Raw genomic sequence first — 26,855 nt, forward strand, 5'->3', positions numbered from 1 at the left:
CATTTATTGGAACAGAATAAATCACCATCATTATTCATTTTCACACTTGGAAACATATCTTCTCTCATTATGACAATGATGATTTTGTTGTACTGTAATTCTATAGAAGGTCCCCCTGCAGGTGCCAAACCTAGTGAATCTAAAATAGTTTGGATTATGGATAGTTTTGTTTGTATTGTTTCTCATCTTTCACTGTGTAAGGTTGGAAACACTCAAGACAAAAGTGACATACTGATGTGCTCTTTTTATACACATTTTTGCTTGTTATGATGTGAGCTAATGTGTGTATGTAATCCACAATGACAATTTATTTAGAGCTTCTTTTATACTCCCCTTTGATACCTCAGGAAATAGTAATTATAGATTTGTATACACGAGAGTTAGAGCAGAAAGAATATTTACAATCCTAGAATAGTCTTGTACAAACAAACAAAATGACAACCGGTATTTACTGCCGTTGCGAGATAGGAACACCACAACAGTATCCACATGCACTAGCGCACTGTCATCCAACATGGAGAGGAGAATCTCCATTTACATATTTACATATAGTTCACAGCTACATTCCACCTCGTGCATCTGCATCATATCATTACTTGTATGATATCCAATAAGGTTACATGCCTGTGCCGTTTTGCATGTGAACAATATGGACATGAAGCAATACAGTTTGGATATGTGTTCTTGCTCAGTGCATATCATATGAGATAGGCGTATGTTATTGACCAATGTTGACAGGTATCTCTTTATTAGAGAATCCAACAGTATTTGTAGTGATAATATACTTGGTCCATTACAACAGTTAATCAATGCCAGCTCATTCTGACATATCACTCCAAAAATGACAATAACAATCAATAAATATACAGGTCGTGGAAGAATATATTAAGCGTGGAATAATTTGTCGCATCTCACGCACTGAGATGATGCATCCTAAGGAACACTGGCAACTGTGGCAATAATCTGTGAGAAACAGAATTATCAAAAACACGTCGATGTGAAGCTTATTGATGGCACAGACACACATACGAGTACAATAGCTGCTGACAAGTGGTATAACTTTAAATTAATTTTATCAGGGGAAAGAAACAACATGAAGGAAGACGTTCCCTTTTAATATGTCACAGTATTTACATTTTTTAGCTACTTGTTTGTTGAAGTGGTTAGTTGTGTTGCTCCCAGTGTCATGCAGTGCTCGGGATGATTTCTTGCTTCTGGGACTTCAATTTGTGCTTTTCACCTGAACTATTAACCCATGTCACCGCCATGCCACAACCAGCTCACGTTGGTGTCGTAGAAAATAAATTCTTGCATGAAGCCATTCAATGTCTATGAGGTGGTTTTGTGTGTTCAGTTTTTATGCTATTTGTCACTGTCCTGAAGCAGTTGTCCGGCCAGCTGAGATAACATACTCCACTGGTCCGGTGTGATTCAACACTCCAAACACATCAGCTGGCAGAGGAAGAAATGCACTTACAATCCAGTCACTTTGGAATGAGTCTGTAGCTCAGTCTGTAGTTATGATCACACAATGAGAGGCAAGGGGTGTGCTTTCAGATTAGCGCATTCAAGATTTATGGCTCAGACACTGCGGGGTGCTCGCTCCAGCTCATGCGTCCTGCGATTGCGCCCCTTTTGCTTCTCTTGAAGGTGTTTCCACTTGGCAGCCAACCCTTGAGTGTGCATGTGGCCGTTCCCCACAACCTTCTGAGGGTGCTGCTGATGCATTTGCGCCTGCTGCAACAGGTGAGCTTTTTGCTTCTTGTGCTTCCGCTCCCTCTTCCAAACCTGCTCACAGAACTCGTCCACACTGTTCAGAGTCGGGTGATTGACCAAAGACAGGAAGTCTCGGTACCAGAGCTTGTGATTGGGTGTCTCTCGAGGTGGTGTAAGGTCCTGGACTGAAGCGTTGGCGGTGGCCTCATCATCCCCCTGGAGCAGATCGTCAAGGCGCTCGGTGTCAATCACTGCTAAGGTGACCTTCAAAAGTGTCTGCATGAAACCATGCTCCACAGCCTGGCACAGATAGATTCCAGAATCTTCTTTGTCAAGGGTGCGGATCAACAAACCCTGCTCTGTGGGGATAAAACGTTCCTCTGATTTGATCTGCAGGTCGTGGAAACAGAAAGTGGGAAAACAAACATTTTCAAACAAGCAATGGAAGTATCATATGACCCTGAACTTAAGTGATCTGTTGTGCGTGGCCAATTTTATTAGCTCTACAAACAGCATCACATTCTCCCTTTATAGATATGAAGAAGTGCCAACCTCTTGTTTCTGTTCATCAGGAGAGTGCTGATACTGCCAATAAGTCGATGCTCGCTGAGACTTCGGGCTGCACTCAAGGAAGGTGCTGCTGTTCTCCACTCCATAGACTGTTTTGTCCTCCAGAGTTTTCTGCCCACTTAGTTTGTCTAACACAAAGTATCGGAGCATAAGTCACACTAGTCATAAAGACACCCCTGCAGTAAATCCATTCCTTTTAATTATGCTTTTGGTTTGGTTTGGTTTGGTTTGGTTTAGTTTATTTGAACATGAAGGTTACAATGGAATACATCTCGTGAATCATTTTTTGACAGTTCCACATGTCCAAAAGGAGTAGGAAGAAGCAAAGCTTATTTAATCCTACCCCCCATCCATTCTACATCTAGTACAGTACATGTAGTTCACTTCCTGGATTCCATGTCATGTTTTCAGTGATAGTCAGGATAACACATAATAGATAACGGTGAGATAACCCTCCCCCCAAAAAAAGAGAGAACATTCATAATAATGATAATAATGATGACAATACTAAATAAATAAATAAATAAATAAGAACAAAGCTTCTTTTTTTTTTTTTTTTTAAACACAACAAAGAAAATTATAAAAAAAAAAAAATAAATAAATAAATAGAAATAAATAAATAAATAAAATTTAATTAAATAAATAAAAAATAAAATAAAATAAAATAAAATAGAAAACAAACAGAACAATCAGGACTCTTCTGCCTTGTATTTGGCAAACATCAACTGCTTGTATTGTTTTTTGAATTTGCTCATCTCTGTACATTGTTTGAGTTCTTTACTCAATCCGTTCCATAATTTAATTCCACACACGGAAATGCTATGGGTTTTCAGCGTTGTTCTCGCATATAAATGTTTTAGGTTTAATTTTCCTCTAAGATCATATTTCTCCTCTCTGATTGAGAAATACTTGATTAGATTTTTGGGTAACGAGTTATTATTAACTTTATACATTATTCTAGCGGTTTGAAAGTGTACTAAATCTGCGAATTTTAATATCTGTGATTTTAAAAATAAAGGGTTTGTATGTTCTCTATACTTGGCATTATGAATTGTCCTCACAGATCTTTTTTGCAGTACAGTGAGTGAGTGAAGATTACTTTTGTAATTATTTCCCCATATCTCCACACAATACGTTAGATATGGTAATACTAAGGAACAGTACAGAGTGTGGAGTGATTTTTGATCAAGAAGATATTTTGCTTTATTCAATATAGAGATATTTCTCGCCACCTTTTGTTGTATATATTTAATATGAGATTTCCAACTCATTTTTTCATCTATTATAACCCCAAGGAATTTATATTCTTCCACTTTTTCAATATCCGTTCCATTAATTTGTATTTGGTCGTACGTGTCCTTTCTACTATTACCAAATAGCATTATTTTAGTTTTACTTAAATTCAGAGATAATCTATTCTTGTCAAACCATGACTTTAATATGACCATTTCATCCTTGACCTTTTTAATGAGTTCTTGTGTGCTTTCACCAGAACAGAAAGCAGTGGTATCATCGGCGAATAAGACCAATTTTAAGTTGTTAGTTACTTTGCAAATGTCGTTAATGTACAAGTTAAACAGTTTTGGTCCCAATATGGACCCCTGTGGTACTCCACACGTATTGTGTAGACTCCCAGATGTATATTCTCCTAGCTTTACAAATTGTTTCCTCTTTGCTAGGTAGCTTTTAACCCAATTTAAGACCAAACCTCTAATTCCGTACCTTTCTAATTTTGAAATTAAAATAGTGTGATTAATTGTATCGAAAGCTTTTGTCAGATCCATGAATACTGCAGCTGCGCATCTTCTGTTGTCTATGGCAGTAGTGATTTCCTCCGTGATTTCCATCAGTGCCATAGAAGTTGAAATGTTGGCTCTGTAACCATATTGACTACTTGCCAATAATTCATTCTTATTAATAAATTTGTCCAACCTATTATTAAATAGCTTCTCCACAATTTTCGAGAATTGTGGTAACAAGGAAACTGGTCGATAATTTGTAAATTGGTGTTTGTCTCCTTTTTTGAAAATTGGAACCACCTTGGCTGTTTTCATTTTGCTTGGAAATATTCCAGTCTGAAAAGATAAGTTACTAATATATGTTAACGGGTCTGCGATCTCATTGATGACCCTTTTAATTGTTTCCATTTCGATTCCATGACAATCAGTTGATGTTTTTGCCTTAAAATGGTTAACAATGTCAGTGATCTCCTTTTTGGTTACAGCAGTGAGAAACATAGAATTAAGATTCCTATCGATAATATCAATCCCTTCATCAATTGTGTCTTGTTTTGGAATTTCCTCTTCCAGTTTTTGTCCAATATTTACAAAATATTCATTTAACATTTCAGCTACCGCATTCATGTCATTCCTGTAAGTGTTTCCAACCATGAAATAGGGAGGATAGTCTGCTTTCTTAACGTTGTTCTTTATAATACTATTTAAGATGCCCCAAGTTGCTCTCATGTTATTTTTGTTCTTATTTAGTACGTGACTATAATATTCCCTCTTACACACTCTCAAGATAGTTGTCAACTTGTTTTTGTATGTCTTATACTTTTGTTCTGCTTCTTTAGTCTGTTGAATGATAAATGTCCTGTATAATGTGTTCTTCTTCTTACAGGCGTTTTTTAGTCCTTTTGTCATCCATGGCTGCTGGTTTTTCTTTTGCTTCTTGGGCTTTTCTTGCCAGGGACAGTTCTTATCGTAGAGCTCCATATAAGTACCAAGGAAGCTGTCATATGCCTCGTCCACATCTGTTGCACTGTAGACACTCTCCCAACTTTGTTCTTCTAGACCTATCTTGAAGGCACGGATGTTGTCCTCTGTACGCAATCTTTGAAAAGTCTTTTTTGCCTCCGCCTGTTTTTTCTTATAATGTTCATTGTAGATTGTAAACACTGGAAGATGATCACTGATGTCACTAATTAGCAGGCCACTGATGGTGTTGTTATCAAAGTCATTGGTGAATATATTATCGATGAGGGTGGCACAGTGGTCTGTTATTCTACTTGGTCTAATGATTTTAGGATATAAACTCAAGCTATACATTGTATCTATAAAGTCATCTGTTTCCTTGCACTTGTGTGAGTTCAAGAGGTCAATATTGAAGTCTCCACATATGAAAATAGTTTTCTGACCTATGTCTGTAAACGTTGTCTTAATCCAATCCTCAAACATTCCAATCTTTGACTTTGGAGTTCTGTACACACAACTTATTAACACATTTTTGCTTTTTTCTTTACAGATTTCAATTGTTATACATTTTAAAATGTTATCAATGACAAATGACATATTCTTTACCATTTTGTAGTTCAAATGTTTGTCCACGTATAAGGCCACACCTCCTCCATTTGCATTGTTCCTGTTTGCACACGTCATTTCATATCCTTCCAGCTCGAAGTCCATTCCTTTGTTAGCATTAATCCAAGTTTCTGAGATTGCTATAACTTTGAAAGGTTCTTTGAATTGATTCAAATATTGTTTAATATTAGTAAAGTTTGCGTTCAAGCTTCTGGTATGATGGATAACTTGTCGTCGTTGATGAAACTGTTGTTGTATTGCTCCTCCGTATAATAACGGCAGTCGTTTGTAATGTGAGAGAAAAAATTTGAGTCTGGATCAATGTCTTTTTCCATATCCAATTGTTTGTGATCTGTAAAGTGAAAAGTGTCCAATTGTAGATCTTTTTGTAGCATATTAAAGCTGTTTTCCTCCATGTTGGGAGACCTCAATATCTTTCTAGGTCCTTGATGTCTTTGACAGCAAGAACTCTGGCCTCTGGTCCTCCATTTGCTTTGATGAAGATTTTGCAGTTTGCACTCCATGTTCCTTGAATCTTTCCTTGCTTCCTCAGATCACGTGCTTTCTTCGCAATCTCAGCGTTGCGCTTGGTCAGGTGGTCATTCATGTAGACATTTGTTCCTTTCAGCTTCTTTCCCTGTTTCAGCAGGGCAACCTTGTATTTCCTGTTGGTGAATTTGACGCTTTTGGGGTAAGTGTTTGGTACTTGTGTTTCTCTTTCAGTTGAATTCCAAAAATGCTAATTTTATTTTTACACTGATTATCAAAATTAGAGGTGTTGGCAACCAACGTGAATCTTGAGCACACCAATGGGGTGGTTGAGGGAAGGCTCGCAGGGAGTGTATGGAAGGATTTTGACAATCTTGACCATCTCATCTCACAAAATGCTTATGTCCTTTCATCCGTTGAGAATAATCACTATTTATACTGTATCCAAGATCAAATTGGAAGAACATGTTTCCATAGAAAGGCTCACTTCAGCGTCTTTTGGTATTTTAAAGAAAGATGGTATCAGTCAGAGTAGAACTAAAGCCAATGTATTGTATTAAAAAGTTCCTCATCATACCATGCTGCTGCAGATCTGAACATTGTGTAAGAGGATCTCCATTCCTGATATCTTGTCTCCTGGTTCTCCTGTGGAAACACAAAGACCTGAGTCAGCAGTGACGTTTATGCCATGTGTGACGAGAACTACGTATTTGTGTGTGTATTCGAAAGCAATTAGTGTTAGCGGAAGCCATGACGGGTCATAGATCATTCGATCCTTAGGTGCTCGCACGATGCACGTTGCGTTGATGGTAATAAGAGGTGAAGTTCTGCATTTTTGAACATAAGGTTGAGCTTTGGAATCAATAAAACCAATGGGACATTGTGTGGGAGGCTGCACTGAAAATGTATATTCCAAGTTTCATGCATCTTTTGTTCCGTTGAACAAAGCTTGCATTGTAATTGTGCCCAGCCTAAAGCAATAAATAATTTAAATAAATAAATCAAAATAATATCAGCATGAAAGTGCAAAACTGGTGGCTTCTCGTAAGCTTTCAACTGGTATGTACAACCTGGAAAATGACACCACACTACACAAATCATCATGGAAAGTATTTGTATATTAATGAAATTAATCAAAGATGCCATCAGTACCTTTTGGCCATGGGGAAGTATCTGGAGCACTCGCTACCATCCCATGCACAGTAAGGGTCCCTTGCCAAGCAACATTCAGCACAGGCCTTCCCATAAACCTCACAGCGATGCAAAGACATCTGGGAAACACCAATGTCTGAGCCCAGGTACAGTTGTTGCTGTATAGATAGAGCACATACAATCATTATGTATTAGCTGAACATATTTATAGGAAATACAATTATTGAATATAATTTTGTGTTTCTGAACACTTCTGTTAGTCAAGTGACATTCCTGCATGTGTTCCAATGAGTCAAATAGCAAACAACTGACATCTTTGTCGGGTAATAATTTAGCTCAGAGGATCAAATCTGCTGATGGGGCTGAGCAATAAAAACACTCACAAACCTTACCAGTCAAATTAAGTGACCGAGCTAGTGAAATGTTTTGATTTGCATGAATGAGGTTTTGTTTTTGACAATTTCATTCAGCCGTGAGGAAAAGCCATCCAAGTGAATAACACTATTGAACGTGCTCATTGTGACTGATTGTTATAGTTACCTGTTTTGTTGAAAGCTCCATCGCTGTAATTGCTGTTGGCTTCTATAACACACAATAAGGAAAGTTTACAACATGTGTACGTAGATTTATGGCCTGCAGGGATTAAAACAGAATTGAGGAGAAAATAACCTACTTTGAAAACAGTCATTTCCTCCAGCAGCACTTCCTCCAGGTCATGCCACGAGCCTCTTGGGATTGTCACCACCTTAAGAATCGTTCCTATATCTGAACAATTATAATGGTATACGTTACTTGCTTTTGAATAATTTTGAACCCTAATGAGTACTGACTCAGTCTCACCTGTTCCTATGAACAGCACATCATACTGGCCATCTTCTGCTTCTACTTTATCCACCACTATCTGTGTGAACTGATAGTCCACATCAGTTTTAACTATGATTGGTCTGTTGTTAATCGGGTAAACAGGATTAAACATAGCTGGATGGCTTCTGGCAAAGACTACGACTTCATCAGGAAGGTCCTTGGTTGTGTCAAATCCTCCGAACGTGTTGCTTGGACACTGCAGAGAAAATGTCATTGGCATTGGAATGGTCCAATTGGGAAAAGGATTTTAGTGTGTTAAAGTAGGTACACTTACTGTGCCAGGTCGTGGGTAAGGAACACGCCCTTGGAAGGGCACCCACTGATAGTTTGGTCCATCTCTATGAGCATAAGGGCCCAGAAAGACTCGGCGGATGTCTGTCATGCTGTACATGCACACAGCTGAACCTTTGAAGATGTTGCTGATGGTATGAAAAGAACAGGTTCAGCTGTGCAATTTAGTGAGATTGATTTTAATAGATTTATTTCCAAATCCAGCCGCAATACCTGGATGTCGTGAATATGCCATAGATGATTGGGCTTTTTGGATCCTTTGTACTGATGAGAAAAACATCCTCTGAAAGACAAAACACACTGACTTCATTGAACTGTACAATCAACTTTCAGCAAGTGACTGGAGTTGTTACTCACGTAGTTCATCAAAATGTGTGTCAATGCCATTGCTTCCTGGCACTGAGCAAACGAGTCGTGCCTTTAAGAAGGTGGTCCACTTATTCACCAGGCTCCTGTGACCTCCGAGGTCATTCTGTGGACAGGAGTGACATGTTGCCGTGATTGTGGTGGTGTATTATATGAAGCCTAGAATTACTGTTACACTGCTGCTGAGCTGGAAAATCTGATTCATTACTATAAGACGGGCCAGAATTTTCCCCGGCATATATATAAAAAATAAAAAATTTATATACATTGTATTATATAAATTGTATACTCGTCCCTTACCACTTTGCGCTTCAAATTTGGTTACTTCTCTATCATGGTTTTTCAGAAATATATTTGTTAGTGATGGGTCCCGGAACATCGATGCATCGGCGCATGTGTTGAGTTCATAGAGTGAAGCCCCCTATCGGTGTGTATCACTTTAAGAAAAAGTCACGTGACCGATACAGTTGTTACAGCATTACAGGATTTTTTGGTAGACAGCAGAATTCATGGTTCCATTTATCACAGCCAGTCTTCCAGGTCCTGAAAGAGCAAAACGGCCCCAGACCATCACACTACCATCACTATATTTTATTGTTGGTATCTGTTCTTTTCTGAAATGCGGCGTTACTTACGCCAGATGTAATGGGACATACACCTTCTAAAAAGTTCGACTTTTGTCTCGTCAGACCACCGAGTATTTTCCCAAAGGTCTAGGGGATCATCAAGATGTTTTCTGGCAAAATTGAGACGAGCCTTAATGTTGGATGTTGTTGTGGAGTCTTTTGTGACCCCTTGGATGAGTCACCGCTGTGCTCATCGGGTAATTTTGGTTGGCTAGCCATTCCTGAGAAGGATCACCACTGTTCCATGTTTTTGCCATTTGTGGATAATGGCTCTCACGGTGGTTCACTGGAGTCCAAAAGCTTCAGAAATGGCTTTATAACCTTTTCCAGACTGATAGATCTCAATTACTTTAATTCTGGGGTGGAGTAACGAGAGGGGGCAATAACTTTTTCAGACTGGGCCATGAAGGTATGGATTTTTTTTCTCCCTTAATAAAACAAATTTCATTTAAAAACTGCATTTTGTGTTCAGTGGCGTTGTCATTGACTAATATTTAATTTTGTTTGATGATCTGAAACATTTAAGTGTGACAAACATGCAAAAAAATAAGAAATCAAGAACATCTTGATAAATGTGAGTATTTATGTACATTGTACATGTATATCAAAGTACATGCACTTTTTAAGTAAGTTATAAGTCGACATGATTTATCTCTTACTATAAAACATACAATGCATATATATATAAAATCTAACTGGTAAACTTTGAAACTACAATACTAAATACTAGTGATTAGTATTTCACATTCACAGTTTCAAAGTTTACAGGTAGTCAAAGTATGATTCAATGATTCACAATCCAATTCAATATGCCAATAAAGATAATAACACATAATTCCTCAATAGTTGTGTACATAACCTGAGTACCCGTAAAATATCCGTCAAAATAGCTACGTTGCGTTCATTAGACACACAGTTCATGTATTACTGTATGTCCAGTTAGCATTTGCTATCAAATATTACCAATATACAAGAAATGAAAATGATTATGCAAAAGACAATGTAGCCAAAGTCAAGGCAACATACTGTATATTAAAAAAGTTTCAACAATGGGCACATTTTCCAGTTCATCATGAAATAATAGTTTAACAGAGGGAAGAGTAGAAAAACACGCATTTCTATAGTGGAGTTCATGACGCGAAGCAAAGCCCTCAAACAATTCACTTTCCTACATATCTAGCCACCACAAGTGAATGGATAACTTTTTTTTATAGATATAGGCATCTTACCGTTGAGTTAGTTTATCTTTAATCAAAATAATAAAGATAAAATTTGCATCTCTGTGTGTTGTTTGAGACGTCTGTTCACTATAGTCACGGGGGAGCAAGAGCGAATCAGGAGGGGCGCTTAATGTCAGCTGACTGATGTCATATGACATCTAAAAAGTGACGTTGCAGTCGACCCAAACTGCCTTTGCGATTGACCGGTAGCTCGCGATCGATGTAATGGCCACCCCTGCCATAATACATATACCTGTAAGCATACCTGTCAACATTTGCATCTGAAAATAAAGGACATTTTCCTGAATAGAGAAAATGAGGACAAATAAGGGAAATTGTGGTTTTTCCACAATAAACATTCTAACAGTAAAATGACCCACCCACAATAGACACACATGGATATAGTGCTGCCCCTGCTAGTTACTGTGATTTTGACAAAAGTACATCTTTAGATAGCCTTTGTCAGTTTACTGTTCAGAACACCATACTAAGTTTTTCTTCTTTTTTTTATGTAATAGCCCACAACTGTACTGCACTGTATCCTAAATTCAGAAATCTATTGTATGAGTATCTTCACGTGGTGTGTGGACCAAACAGTGCTCCATTTAGCACTAAGGAATAACAGTTATGCCACTGAGAGCCCCTTTGACGCTCAGATCTGATGACATTTAGTATTTCTCTTAGGTTTCTTTTATATGGGATGATTTTACTTCGTGCCTTAAGATTGGCTGGCGACCAGTCCAGGGTGTACCCCGCCTGTCACCCGAAGTCAGCTGGGATAGGCTCCAGCATGCCCCCGCGTCCATAATGAGGAGAAGCGGCATAGAAAATGGATGGATGGATGGATTTTACTTAGTACAACAAAGTCCACTGTGCTCTAAAATCTAAATATAACGATTAACAGCTTCTGAAAGCAGCTATTATGGAAGCCTCTCAGACTCCAGTTTAAGTGTTGTTTTTTCCAAATACAGACGCTACTTTACATGATCTATGTGAATGGGATGCAAGGCATTCTATTGTCCGTACTTTGCATAGCTGGCCGATTCGCGCATGTGTGGCTTTCCCAGCATGCTCTCCATCCATGGCATTCTCTCTGAAGAAGAGGTAGATTTTATCATCCTCTGGGTTGTCGCTCTCTGGAATCAGATGAACACCTACGAATCTTGGATCTGCCGCACAGATACACACACATGATTTGAGAACAATGCAAGTGCACTATTTAGAGAAAATTGACACATACAGAGGTTAGCTGTTTTAGTTCCCATGAATGCTAACAAAGACCAAATCAACTGGAAGTTTGTCCAAGACCAGTTTCTGATCCGGTATCAACGGTCCATAGTTTTCAAGAGCTTCAAAAAGAAACTATAGTTGCTCACCATTGAGCCAACGGGAGTCATGCTGCTCTGTCCTGATGGGGTGATGCTTTCCGAGGGTGCGGAAGATAGCAAAGTCCCGCCCCATGAAGTCAGCTGATGTTCCAGCATACAATTCCCCATCTGAGAGCACAAGGAAGAAGTGTGTAAGCATTGTAGCACTTTTTAAGCAACACAATGGGCTGTATTCTCCTATCAGGGCTTAGATTTCTTGGTCAAAATGGCATTTCCCAAGAGAGAGTGACTGATGGGGAGCATAAAAGAGTGAAATTGACAAAAAGCAGAGGTGACATATAGAGTACATATAACAGGACAGACATGCCAGACAGTGGGAGTCCATAATGATGCAGCCGCGAATATAGAACAAAAAAAGCAGGCCGAGATGAGGCGTGACAGGCTGCAAAGAAGCCATCTGTCAGGTTAAACGGTGTGATGTCATAAAATGTGACAGCAGATAATTGGTGACAAATAGGACTGTCATGAGTGCACTGTTGGGCTTTGTTTACCAAAGACTGGCCATTTATTGCACGGCAAAAGCTAGGGAAATGTCATCGGCAACACACACCCAGCTCTTAAAGCAAGTATTCAGATTGAAATAGTTTAACAGTCCTGCCAATGAGGGGTTCTCTGTGTGTAAATACCAACTACAAAGCGTATCTGCTTGGAGTGAATGACAAGCCAGCCTTGTACATTTCACTTTAACATCATTATACCTTCAGGAAATGAAAGAGAGCGGCAGAGGGTGTTTTAGGACTGCCACATTTTATGGGAGTCACCAAGGATTTTCACAGAGTGTCTCGGACTCACCAATCAGCATGGATGCAGTGAGCAGCTTCGGATCGTAGGGACTTTTTCCTCTGCCGTTTTCTGTATGAGGCAGCAATCTGAAAATGCTGTCCTGAGTGAAGGCAGATGGACACAAAGTCACTCAAACAAAATACAATGGTTGATGTATTGAAGTTCTTATTGAACACGTGGCTTATCGTTTTTGAACAAGGTTAAACAATGATCAAAGTAGTTTTCAGCTTTGTACCATATTAAAAGCCTATTGAGCAGCATCCCTACAAACATATATTTTATTAATAAACTAATGGGAAATGGAAAACATTTTTGGTTTTCTGTATGACTCAGTGACCTTGGCTCACTTACAGAGTGGTCAAAGCAATTTCCTTCCCTTTTACAGACACGTACACACACACATACGCGTACATAGATGTAGTATCTCCATCTACTGTTCTAAAGTAAGCTGCTAAAAGCCAGAGTTTCACCTGCACCACAGTTTGACATGCAGATATTAGAAGCCATAGAATATCAAATGTACCTCTAATTTCTTGCCCACTTCTAGATAGGAACACACAGGATGGAAAGCTCCTGTTCCACACACATAGATGTGCGTCTGATTGAATGGCTGCAACACCTTCACAAAATTTGCACACTCTCTCTGTGGGACAAATAAAAAAGGAATTTAGTGGACACATTAGTGGACGCTTTTGTGATCGACTCATTTCACAGTAGATCTCCAGAATAAGCAAACAAACACATGGCCTCTCATAGAGGAAAATTGTAATAAGAGCTCTAGCAAGGATAGAAGAGATGACATGTGGATGTAATGTAGCATAATCCCACGCAAAATGGCCCTCTGTGCATCTGCACTATGATTGCGGATGTACTATGGCCCAGACTGTGCAAGTCCCTCATGCAATGGTGTTCTTTCACCTCTTGTACTTATGTTCTATTCCTTCTAAAGCCTCCCACTTAGATTGTCATATCATGACTAGCCTTGTACCACAATTTCTTATGCATTATAGTTAATTCCATAAAGGACAGAGGAGGCAGTTATTTAAAATGTACCATGAAAAAATAAAATAAAAGTTTTACTTGTTTCTATGGATGAGCGAGTAATCCACTATCTGTATCTGTTCATCCATATAAATGATCTGTATCCATATCTGTACTCTGAATGGGCGGTGCATATACCGGAAGTGGGTGTGGTTCGGAAATGGGTGGGGCTTAACTCGGTACATTATTTTAAGTCTGAATTTGACATGGATTGATCAGAAGTTGCTATATTTATTGTTTAATATTCAGCTATATGTGTACTGTGTAACTGATCTGTAAGACTTTATTCCTGAATTCTTTTTTAATGATCTGTGTGAAGTTGGTGATTCATGCAAACATCCAGTGATGGCAAACAGGGGAAGCCTCGTTCACTGTAGTTTTCTCAATAGCACCGCGCCGAGCAAAGTTTTCCAATTGACTTTATATCACCAGCCAAATTAAAAGCAAAAAAAAATTAGAAAAAAACACCGGCAGTGACTGACGCAACACGAGCCATATACAGCAGGCTTTTCAAATGCACCGCGTACGTTACGAAACAAGTTTAAGATTGCAGCGTGCACAGTGCAATGTATTAAGAGGGGTGTAATATTTTACCAACCTCATGTATACAATGTAGTAACATCAGCACTTTTCAGTATGATAGCTATACAGGCAGAATGTTTGATACAGCTCTTCTACTGTGGAGGTGTACCTAATGTTGTGACCAGTCAATGCAGGTTACCACTGTCTGTGTACTGCCAACTGAAAATTAACACAATTCTTATACTGTAGGTTTTATGATGACGTCATGCAATAAGACAAAAATATATTTGAAGGAAAAAAGCGGTCATGCTACTCCAATTGAGTTGTTACATAAGTGAGTAACACAACACGATCCGTTTACAGCGCTGTGTGTGACTGGCCAATCACAGAGCGTGAAGAGTGAATACACATGGAGTTACCCAATGAGGATTTTCCTTTAGCATAATACATATAATGAAGAGCTGTACTCGTTTCATGCTCGTACTCGGCAAAAATGTATTATCCGTAATGGATAATTGTCTAAAACGATCATCCTTAGTTAGATGATTATGCTGCCACACTAAAATGTATCTAATAATGCCTTTCTTTACATACTCCTACGACATTAACCGAATTATAAGACAAACCTGTTTTATCAAGTCCTGTTTTTAGTCCATTCTAATATTCAGGTGTTATGCTTGATTTGCAGACATGCCATTTATTTTATGTGTATTTGTTATTGTGTATGCATGTGTGGCATCTGTAAGTGTTTATATGCACGTGGCAGGCAGACCTGGCCTCAAATAAAACACTGTGTCATCAGATTGTAAAAAGGGTGGAAACAAATGAAAAATGTCACAAATTATGCATGACTAAGCTCATCTGGCTTTAATGGGTCATATGCAGACGACAGCCACCGTTTAAACAGCTGTCGCACCCAAAGATTTATTGGGTGTGTTTGTGCAATGTGTTACAAGTGAAAACATTCTCATCTAAATAGCAGCCATGGGAATAGCGAACTAAGTTGCAATATTGTCAGTATTTCTTTTGGTTATGATACCATTATACAGCTTTTTTCTTTCACACCTATTATACTGTATGTATTTTATCTCTACTGTTTTGCTTTCAATGCATCAGGGAGACTCTCTCTCTATCACCTTGCTCTTACGATTTGATGGATAAAACATCCCTTAGGGCACTTTATTTTTCTATGCTATAATGTTTACAGATACCACACAAAAGTGTCCTTCACATCTTTCATACAAAGTTAAGAGCTGAAGTGTGTGCCTTGTCCTGGCCAATGTCCAAGATGTGAGCTCTGGCAACAAATATTGTTGCCTCAGGCTCTGCTGAAAATTGCATGGCGCACACAGCTTGCGGAGTGTCATCTTAGTGTGCTAACATGCATAGCATCTACACTACAGATGAGGCCTGATGCTGAACAGAGAGATGTGATACATGGGTAATGGTTTGTTTTAAAGGCCCCACCTATAAAATTGTACTTTGTTAAGGGAGAAAAAAATCTGGCTCTGTTTCTTATATAATTGAGCTGAATAGTTTTGAAGACTTAAGTCTGACATCCAACTAGAAGAAAGATGGCTATAGTTTAAAGTATTTCCAGTGTAAACATTGCAGATTTAGTTATAGTTAATCAAGTTAATGTCTGCTTGGGTCTTTAGAGTAAAAAAATAAATAAAGTAAAAACTGAACTGATTTTTTTGAACTGGTTTTAATAGCGCAAAAACAGAACAATGAAAAATGCAGTGTAATACTGGACTACTCAAACATATGATCCCGGAACTCCAAGAAGCTTTACCAGTGATTAAGGTCAGATGTTGGCACTAAGATTATGATCAGAACCAAGGTAGCCAGTGTGTTCTCCACATGATAGCTGAAAATACGATTGGTATTATTAGGCTCTGTCATTTAATTATCTGTTGTACGTTTGTCTTTCGTACTTGACTGAAGGCTGATTTGTGTTTTACCGAGAGATCTTTTCCTGCCCACTTGCATTCATCTCTTCTGGTGGGAGATGCCAGCCAAGGGATCTGCAACACAAACCAAAAGAATAATTCCTTCCGTCCATCCAGTCTGTGCACGCATGCATGCGTGTATACAGCATATGAGGGTTGAAAGGGTCACAATACGATTTGTTATCCACTTTGTTTCAGTTCACTCTATTATTCATACAGGTGAGCATCGCGCGACTACCATGCCTGGCACAGCGTGTGATAGTGTGTGACAGCACTGCTTTCTAATATTCATGAGGCACTTTTCTTTTGAAACAGAACAGACCCAGCGGTATGTTAGCTTCTGATTGCAGTATGTCAGGAAGTTGGCCAGACACAATCCCGAAATGTTTGTTTTACCTGTACAATGTCTTTGCTGATGTTAAGTAGGTTGAATGAGAAAATGTGGTCCTTGGCTCCCACTACCAGTCTTCCTTTCTCCTCATCCAGCAGTAAGGTGTGGTAAGACGAACTGTTGACCAGACCTTCAAACGTCACAAGGTTGTTTGACTCCAGCATGTCTGCAGGGGAAGGTGGAAAGATTTATATGCGGCATGAAATATGATCACTCATGTTGAATATGTTTGGCAAATGCTTTCTTTCAAGATGTTTCACCTATTGTCAATGTTACCACTCATGCCCGACAGTCTTTCTGTTCTGTTGTGTTGTGGCAGTGCTAAGATGGTTGCTTTAGCTAGACAGATACGCTTGTGATCTAAATTTTCAGACAAGATAAAAAATTGCAAGAATTTACAGTCATGGCCAAAAGTTTTGAGAATGGTGCAAATATTGTTTTTCACAAGGTTTCAGTCTTTTCAGATAGTTTTGTGAAATGTTACTATGGTTTACTGAGGTATAATTATAAGCATTTTGTACGTGTCAAAGGCTTTTATTAAAAGTTACATAAGTTTATGTAATGAGTCGATACTGGCAGTGTTGACCCTTATTTTTCTATTCACCGTGGCATGCTGTCAATTCACTTCAGGGACACATCCTGACTCATGGCAGCCCGTTTTTGCACAATCAATGTTTGGAGTTTGTCAGAATTTGCAGGTTTTTGTTTGTCCACTTGCCTCTTGAGGAATAACCAAAAGTTCTCACAGGGATTAAAGTTTGGGGAGTGTCAATATTTAGTTCCCCGAGGTAGTTATCACTTTTAACTCATGACAAGATGCTTCATCTTGCTGGAAAAAGCATTGTTCATCACCAAACTGTCCTTGGATGGTTGGGAGAAGTTGCTCTTAGAGCATGTTTTGGTACCATTCTTTATCCAAGGCTTTGTTCTTAGGGAGAATTGTGAATGAGACCACTCTCTTGGCTGAGAAGCAACCTCACACATGAATGATTTCAGGATGCTTTACTGCTGGCATGACACAAGACTGATGGTAGCACTCACCTTTTCTTCTCTGGACAAGTTTTTTTTTGGATAACCAATGATGAAAGGGCATTCATCAAAGAAAATGGTTTACCCCAGTCTTCAGGAGTCCAATATCTGTATCTTTTGCAGAATACCACTATGTCACTGATGTCTTTCGTGGAGAGAAGTGGCTTCTTTGTGCCCTTTTTCTAAAAGTCTTCGACTCACTGTGCGTGCAGATACACTGCATTGCTAGTGCCCTGATCCTGCAGCTAAATCAACTTTCGGAGACAGTCCTGACGCTTGCTGGACTTTATTGGGTGCCGTAATGCTTTCTTCTCAACAATTGAACCTCTCCTTTCTTGCTGATGTATTGAGATGCAATCTTACTAGCAGCAGTATCCTTGCCTGTGAAGTCCTTTTTGTACAGAGCAATGATGACTATACATGTTTCAACATGATATCAGCTGGTCCTTTTGTGGCAGGGCTGAAATGCAGTGGAAATGTTTTTTTTTTTTTTTTTCATGACAGAGGGACTTTGCAATTAATTGCCATTTATCTTATCACTCTTCATCTGGAGTATATGCAAATCGACATTATAAAAACTCAGTCAGCAGACTGTGAAAAGTAATATTTGTGACATTCTCAAAACTTTTGGCCATGACTGTACATTTCGCACTGTTGGATCTTAAGGAGGCTCTAAGTGGAGCTTCAAAATGCAAAAAGAAGAAATGGGAGTAAGACAACAATTTTTTGAGAAAGCAATTTATCGCAAACTACCATTAAAGTGAAAGAGGCTGTTCATCAGCTGATCAAAAGTTTAAAGGAAAACTACACTTTTTGGGGGGAATTTTGCCCATCATCCACAATCTTTATATGAGACATGAACACACATGTCGTTGTCTTTTCTGTGCGTTCTATAAAACAGATGAAGAGACAGAGCTAAGAATGCACATAATGGAAAACATTTATTCAGTCTATAGACGCCAATAGAACTATACAACTGCCGTATTGACAACTTGTCAGATCACACCGGCGAGCTACTAGCCGGCTAGCGACTAGCTTCACTACACACTCGCCTACAGCACGTCACAACGTGCGCACAACGCCTCAGGCGGCTACCAAAGGGTAAAGCTACATATTGGAGCTACTGCTGTGTTTTTAATTAAGAGTTTGGAAGAGTTAAAGCTAGGTGTAGGCACTCGTTTCTATGTTGCTATGTCAAATCAATGCGCCCAGGAATGAAGTTCCGGAAATGCTTAAAAGGACCAAAATATGGCAAAATACTGTAAGTATTACATGTTATCATGAATGTACCTGTTACTACATGGTATATGTAGTACCATATATATATACATATATATATATATATATATGTATATATATATATATATATATATATATATATATATATATATATATAGACCATATACTGTATATAGAACCATAAAAACCATAAAACCTTGGTGGAGGTTTTTGGAGGGATTTTAATAGTGGTCTTTGTAGGCGGCATAGGTGTGTCCCATTACGTGCCATAATGAGCTGTCTCTTTTTATCTGATTTTTATATCTTTAGAACGTACAGAAAAGAGAAAGACATGTGTGTTCATGTCTCATATAAAGATTGTGGATGATGGGCAAAATTCCCCCCAAAAGTGCAGTTTTCCTTTAAGATACAACAGTGCAAAATGTACATTTTTGCAATGTCTCAACTGGTCTTAAAATTTGTATCAATACAGTGGATCAATACAAGTTGATCACTACCTTGTTTAGCGTCATTAATTCGTTCCAGATGGTCTGACCGAAACGGACACTAACCGAATCAATTTGTTCCACAAGAAATAATGTAAATCCAGTTAATCCATTCCAGAAACCTAAACATTTTAACAGAAAGCATGTTTTATAGTCATACAATTATAGTTTTGCATGCAGAAAACAATTAGAAATGCATGTAAATACACATAAATGATGAATGAAAGCGATTAATTATTAATGATTAATATTTAACGTTACTATTACCTTCACTGAAGATGTGATTATTGACATGACTGTTCCTAAGACATAATGTGGCAGCAAGACACCACAGGACACCACTTTCCTGTTTTGCCATGAGTTATTTAGTTATTTTCTTAAATTCACTTGCGTTTTCTCACCTCAGTAACCCAAAATGTAGCCAAAGAAAGTTGCAAGTGCAAGCATTTTGATAGAGAAGGTGACAAACGCTATTGAATTGAAGAAATAACTCATGACAAAACAGGAAAGTGGTGTCTGTGCGGTGTCTCGCTGCCACATTGTGTCTTTGGGAACAGTCACGCCAAGAATCACCTTTGCAATGAAAGTAAAAGTAATGTTAAATGTTCATTTGGTAATTTCTTTTAACAATTTTTGAATGCATGTAAAAAGACGGGCGACGTAACTGTCATTTTGCTAGCAAACTAAGGATGGTTACGAGGACGTTTGGGATTAAAAACATATATATACATATATATATGGCCACCGTCTGTCCACAATCTGCTGGGATTTTCTCCAGCATTACTTGAATGGGATAAGGAGGATAAAAAATGAGTGGATTCGTGGATATTTCTGGAAAATTTCCTACTAATTAGCTGCGCGAATATAAACCAAGGATGTGTCTGTGTTGTTTCAACAGTATTATAGATTTCTAAAATGATTCAGGGTTGCTGTGATACAGACACTATTCTCCTTAGTACAAGTTAATGTACCATCCGTTTGAGCTGTTTCAGGTTTCACTTTTACATATTGCTGTTCAAAGGCTGTGCTGAATATGTTAGTTTTGACACAGAGCTGTGGTTTCCTTCATATTTCACGTAGAATGTCATACTCAAAGGAACACAACTGGTAAAAGCAAAGCGGAACTGGCCAGCTTAACTGGCCCGCCAAATTGATCCCAACCTGGGAGCTGTCTGCATGGTTAAGTGACCCCTCCCACTCTAGAACAGCCAAGCAGAAACTGGTGCGTTCTTACAGTGGAAAACTAGGAGGAATATTTAATGTGTGAATATACTCCACAACCCAAATTGCAGTATTTGCAGTATTACGCATAACCACAGACACTATTAGGACACATTAAGTAGACAGCAACAGCTCACGTTTTGCTGTGTAATCGGAGAGTCTGCCAAGTCAACATTTGCCTTCACAGCGGAAAGCTGAACTTGTCTCTAACCGACAATGAAAATCTCATGACTACACAACCTGTAAACATAGAATTATCACATTATGATGCCGTTTTCATGTCACTTGCATACACACACATTCATATTATTCATTTCTCATATTCAATTCTCACCTGCAAAGTCTAACCACACTGGATTGGCTACGAGCACAATGGCAAATCATGGAGAACCATTCAGTTTCTTTGCTCTGTCTTTTCTCAGAGTAAATAACAAAAATGCCCATGAATCTTTTAAAGGGGGAGATTGTCCCCACAATTGTGTCAGAACCCAAGAGAGTGAGAAGGTAATGTGAGTGTTGAGTGAGTGAAGCAGCTATTGTAGAAAAGCACAATGCAGCACAATTAACATTTTTGAAACCTATGACTATAATTAATTTGCCTCTCAAGCTTTTCTTTTGTTTTGTTTGTTTGCTGCTCTCAAACAAAACTCTCATCTCCGGCCACATATCACCAGTATGCAACAATATGTTTAATTACTGTACCCATAAGAGAAGCATATTTCGGTTGTGATCAATGTTGAGTTGTGTGCATGTGGTGGAGTGCCCCCGGGGTGCTGTGGCGCTCTGAATACTGATCGGATATTAAAACAGACAGTCGTCCCTTGCCACTTCATGGTTTGAATTTTGTGGCTTCACTCTATCACGTTTTTTCACAAATATATTAATAAGTCATGTTGCTTCGTTTGGAAAAAGAAAAAACATATTCAAGCCAATTGTACGTATTTGTTGTCTAAATTAAGCATTTTCAAGCATAAAAATGGCTCAATGAACTAAAATACAAATACAAAACATTCAGAATACATGTTCAAGACGCTATGAATGATATGTAGTATTCTACACTGATCACAAGGTGTCAGTAATGTTACTGTAATGTTCGGTGAGACACACAACACCAGACATAAATGCTGGAACAACAAGCTATTATTGAAGGTTTGAATTATCTCACAAAAGGCACTATAATCCCTAATAAAAACACAGGCTACTGTTGGTACAGTAACCCACGCCAAGATAAAACTCAACTCTGAACCTCTGATGTCACTTCCTGTCCACCTGCCACTCTGACATTAGCATAATCAAACAGCCCAGTGCCTCAATGCCTTAAATATGCATGCTTTATACATGAACATACAGCCAAAGCATGTTGACTTAGGCCCATGCTACTGTGGAAAGAATGGTCACGTTTACCTTGTGTAATTTTGTCTTGATTTAGTTGGTTTCCTGTCATTCATTACAGAAACCCGGCCCTCAGGTTCTGACTTGCCACTCCCATCATGTTCTGAGAACTTCATATGTAAACCTGATGGCAACATTCTTGAAGTTGTGAGTTTTAAATCCATCCGGCCATTCATTCGTCAACCCAGGAGCAAACACAGCTCTGTAAAAAAGTTTCTGTAAAGTTGTGGCTCAACCCAGTCCATATTTGCCTTCCGAATTTATGCTCTTGTGTAGTCACAGTGGTCAACCATTGCCAGTCAAAAAAGCACCTGCCTCATTCTAAACACGAGCCATTTTCACCTACAAGGCTGCCATTGTGTGGCAAATAAAAGGGACAATCTGCCCACTACTCATGTTTTTGTCGCTACACAAAATTGTGAGAAATCTCTCTTCCTGCTAATTGTTAAATGGTCACAATGGAATACAATCATGTTGTTATATAGAACACCCTACTCAGGGTGTTTTTGAATAGTCCACTATTGATTCAAAGGGTTCTGAATCAAATATCAATCTTGCCGCCGAATCATATGCAAATTTTATGCGATCAAGATCGTACCATTCTGACTACGTGGGGGTTGGCCACGGCTGCTGCTAAGCATACATTTTTACAAAGATAATGAGAAAGACCTGTCTACTGCTTGACTGAGGATGCAAACACTTCCACATGACCAAAAAAACAGGATGACAAAATATAAGCAGGTGGATCGGAGGACATGCAGCTTCCAGGTGTCAGCTGCCACTGTAAGCAATTTTTGTTGTCTTTTCTCCTCCTGTTCTTATCAACCCACCCCCGTGCTTTTTCACCAGTTGCTGTGAGCTCACTTTCTCTTCTACCGGCATCCTATCCTGCAGCTTAGCTGTTTGAACAGTCGCCCTTTCTTACATCCCTTTCCATTTTGTTGCTCACCTCGTCTCTTCTGCCACAAAGAATGTGAACTAGAGGAGCGAGAGATGAGAGGGCAGATGGAAGGGATGCAAAGAATCAACAGTCCCATGTGAGACTGATAAAAATAAACTCTTTTACCCTACATTCTTTCTCTTTCTTGACTGGAGGGTACCGGGAGTGTTATCTAAGTGCTTCTAGTGGAAAAGCACAAACACATCTTGACAAAAACCCCACGTGTGGCATTACTGTGTTTCTGAACACTGCAGCTTTGTTGATGTGTGAATGCACATTGACAAAACACACGCTACATACAGAGGAAATGCACCACAATGATTCACTGGTTGAGTGTCGTCTTCCGTACAACAGAGGGAAAGACAGAAAACAACTGTCTATTTTTACTTATTTAAGTTTTTGTTGGCTTACTGCTAATAAGAATGTTGTGGATCTTTATCATTATGCAGATTCCTCTCTCATTGAGTTGTTCTCTGATTACCAGTCTTTCTGCCCTTTTTTTGTTACTCTGTGTTATTCTGTTCCACATTTTTGGACAAGAACTTTCCCTATGTGGACTGCGTCATTAACATTATACATTAGACATAATACAAATTGCGTATTTGCTCATTATCTTGTGGATATACCAGAAGAAAAATAGTTGTGGTACCCTAATTTCTGCTTTGGCAGTTTTGCAACACATCTGTACATTTTAGTCCAATAACGAGGTCTACTACACCCTCAGTTCCACAGGATTTGAGCAACTGTGCAGCGATTAAATGAATATTATTGTGTCATCTATCAGTGTTACACAATATGGCAGTAATAGCTGTGGCTCTGTTTTCTTTACAATACCATACTTAATGTCAACCACGTTGTTCCACAAGTTAAGGTAATCCATGGGAAACAAAGATGCACACCGCAGTCATTGTTAATAAAACAGAACATACTGTTCACAGCGTCCCGCTGGTCAAACTGTGCCAATCATGGTTACAAGTTCCTATTTCAAAGGACACAATTCTCCATAACGCCTCACTTTGCTAGAAAGAAGATCATAATTACGATCTTCAATCATGAAGTTCTCAAAAGTGTATATGACTCCATCAGATGGTCATTCAGAGACATTGAGTCTGTCCTACACTTAGAAAGTGAAATCCTAGTTCAACGGTGAAGATTCTTTGCATTCTTATGCTAACCACTTATAGTTCAAGCCGCAATGAAAACAAATGTCTGAGAAAAGTACTTCTTGTAAAAGCTACAACCTCTGCCCTCTGCTGTCATTTTGTTTATTTGCAAGCTCTTCTCTGGGAAATGTTAATAGGATAGAGGTGAGTGGTACTTCTGTCAATACACCCACACCCTATAAAAGTAAAGTACCTTGTTTACAGTTAACACCTCTACCTCTCGTGGCTCATAAAGACTATGAAGCGTTGTTTACTTCCCGGATAATTCATTTAGTCCCACTAGCCATTCAGTCATCGTTTATCATAAGTGTTCTTTTAAAGCATTCCCCTGCGTCTGTCTCGGCATCACCTCGCCACTTGATTGTTGATACAGTTGGACCTTAGCTCGTGTTTAGGTAGCCGTGGGGTACCATTGTTATTTTTCCTCCTACGCCACTGACCTTCTGCCCTTCAGCCCTCACTTCTAAGGATAAGTCCGAATCTCCTGCGGTTCAGCTGTGTGTGTGTGTGTGTTATAAAAGTTGCTGTCTATCAGACAGTATAACTGTTAAGTGAGGAACTCGCACTATGGAGGCAGAAATCACTTTGCGATACACATATTTCCGCGACATGCATACAAGGGAAGTCTTTGTAGTCTCATTTAGACCCACACCAAGAGTCCCTTATGACCTCTGGGGGTCATAGTTCTTTAAGTTCATCGGTCCACGTGCCACTGATAATGCGGGACGGGACCATATGTTACTGTCAAGGAAAAATACTGTTCTTTAATGCGCTACTGATGCTGATTTCCTGCTTTGCACAAGTGAATCTGTATGTCATTCTGTCACACTGTACACAATTTATATCACAGTATGAATGTTTGATCATACAATAATCATTCACATACATTCACATGAAAACCATTTCTGGTATTAGATGTTCATAATACCAATTTTCAGGACAGCAGAAGTGGTAAATAGTGTCCCCCCCTACAGGGGAAACGAATGACCAAGTTACCCTCCGGTCTAATAGAGATATCACTGCATGGGCGTGTTTGACCAAACTGACAGCATGTACTTTTAACTGACTCACTACACTCAGAGGTATCATTAGCGATCTACAGATGGCAATGTGATGAAGGTGTCCGCGCGCGTGTGTATGTATGTGTGTGTGCGTGTGTGTAATTATGGATCTCCCAGTGCTGAGCGAGGACTATTTCTCTTCGGGAAAGCCATCTGCTTAAACAGACGTACGCCATTCATTCCGAGCATAATTGCCCTGCACTGCAGAACAGAAAGGAAAATGACATGCAGAAGAAAAGAAATAAATGACGCTCAGCGGGGAGTCTGTCTCTGGCACCGTTTTACAGCACGCTATTGACAACAGTGGCTGATCGGAATAAGGAAGCGCGAGGTGGGCCAATAGAGTGGATGCGAGACACATTTCTGCAATGAACAAGTTAAGTAGAAGCAAAGACACAGGAGATATGCATGTGTCTTCTGATTTGCACATCTTGGCTCTGGTCTTAAGAGCAAGTGTGGTTTAAATAAATTCTATATGTATAAGTCCCATTTGGGTGTTTTCTTTACATTAGGATTTTTAAATCACTCCTGTGGTTTCTTCGAGAGATTTTTTCTTCTTTCAGCGTTCTATCTTTCCCCCTGATTTACAGACCATTAAGACAGCACTTGTAAATGTCATCTGTGACAATATGCATATTAATTTTAACCTTATTGTACAACCATCACTACAGACCTTTGCATTTATACCTTAGTGTCATTTAATTTTTTAATGGAGGACTTTTGGTACAGTTTTCGTATTAGAGCTCATTAAAGTGTGTGCAAAGTGTCTCGTGAGCGTATGCTTGATTGGAATGACAGGACTGATTTTCTGTACAACCAATTTGTCACATAGGCAGAAGATGCAATTTAGAGGCAGGAAAATGCTATAATGTACAAATAATAATAATAACAATAACAAAACATAATCATGTAAATGGCACATTTATGATTATTATTGCATGCATACCTCAAACAAAACAAGCATGGACAATGACTACAAAGAACTCACCTTTGTATGACAATTTTAACCGTGGGACATTGGCCTCGGTCTGCTGGGCTCCATCGCCCTCTTTCCTTAGTAGAACGAGTCCACACAAGACCACCACGCTGCCCCAGAAAGAGCCCATGGTCCTGACGTCAAAGACGGTATAGAACAGGCCTTTCCCTGCACACCTCCAGCAGACCCACAGATATCCTGAAGTTGAGGGAAAAATCCTTAAGATGTGTGTCCTTATTTTGTGGGTCAGTCCAGACTGGTGCTCAGCGGGACTTGTCCCCTGCCAAATAATTTCCTTTTTCAAGGGTCAAAAGCCAGACCAACTCTGAGGGAACCTGCAAGATGAGTTGGGGGGGGTTACCGATAAGTGTCAGCGCATTAGATCTCGTCACAGCAGCAAGCCCAAGGTGAACTTAGCACCAGCACCAGCTTACTAATGAATCGTAGATAAGCAAAGTCCCTCTGCCATAGTCCTGGGATAGAGCATGCAGCCCTGTTTTACAATCGCCATCCACACTGTCGCTTTAGTTCAATGAGGGAAAACAATTCCGCTTTGTGATCTGCTTTTTTTAATCCAGTCTTCTCTGTTGATTTGTCTTTATCCACTCTGTTCCCCTGCTTGCTCAACACTCGTGTGGACAAGTTGAGCGCTCCACTTAGAACAGCTCTGCCCTGA

At 39.2% G+C, this 26,855-nt stretch overlaps 1 protein-coding gene across 1 annotated transcript; it reads right to left on the reverse strand.

Annotated features, from left to right (window-relative positions):
- Nucleotides 1–26,855, reverse strand: sema3ab (sema domain, immunoglobulin domain (Ig), short basic domain, secreted, (semaphorin) 3Ab). Its single transcript, XM_054776969.1, has 17 exons — nt 26,192–26,855; nt 16,679–16,839; nt 16,295–16,357; nt 13,291–13,410; nt 12,777–12,867; nt 11,973–12,092; nt 11,623–11,765; nt 8,742–8,856; nt 8,598–8,667; nt 8,368–8,512; nt 8,070–8,289; nt 7,903–7,994; nt 7,770–7,811; nt 7,230–7,387; nt 6,655–6,722; nt 2,269–2,414; nt 1–2,106 (listed from the first exon to the last, which is right to left on the reverse strand). The coding sequence occupies exons 1-17, from the start codon at nt 26,307–26,309 to the stop codon at nt 1,582–1,584; spliced, it is 2,397 nt and encodes a 798-aa protein (XP_054632944.1). The 5' UTR covers nt 26,310–26,855; the 3' UTR covers nt 1–1,581.

Source organism: Dunckerocampus dactyliophorus, chromosome 5 (genome assembly GCF_027744805.1).
Source record: "Dunckerocampus dactyliophorus isolate RoL2022-P2 chromosome 5, RoL_Ddac_1.1, whole genome shotgun sequence".
Classification (NCBI taxonomy): domain Eukaryota; kingdom Metazoa; phylum Chordata; class Actinopteri; order Syngnathiformes; family Syngnathidae; genus Dunckerocampus; species Dunckerocampus dactyliophorus.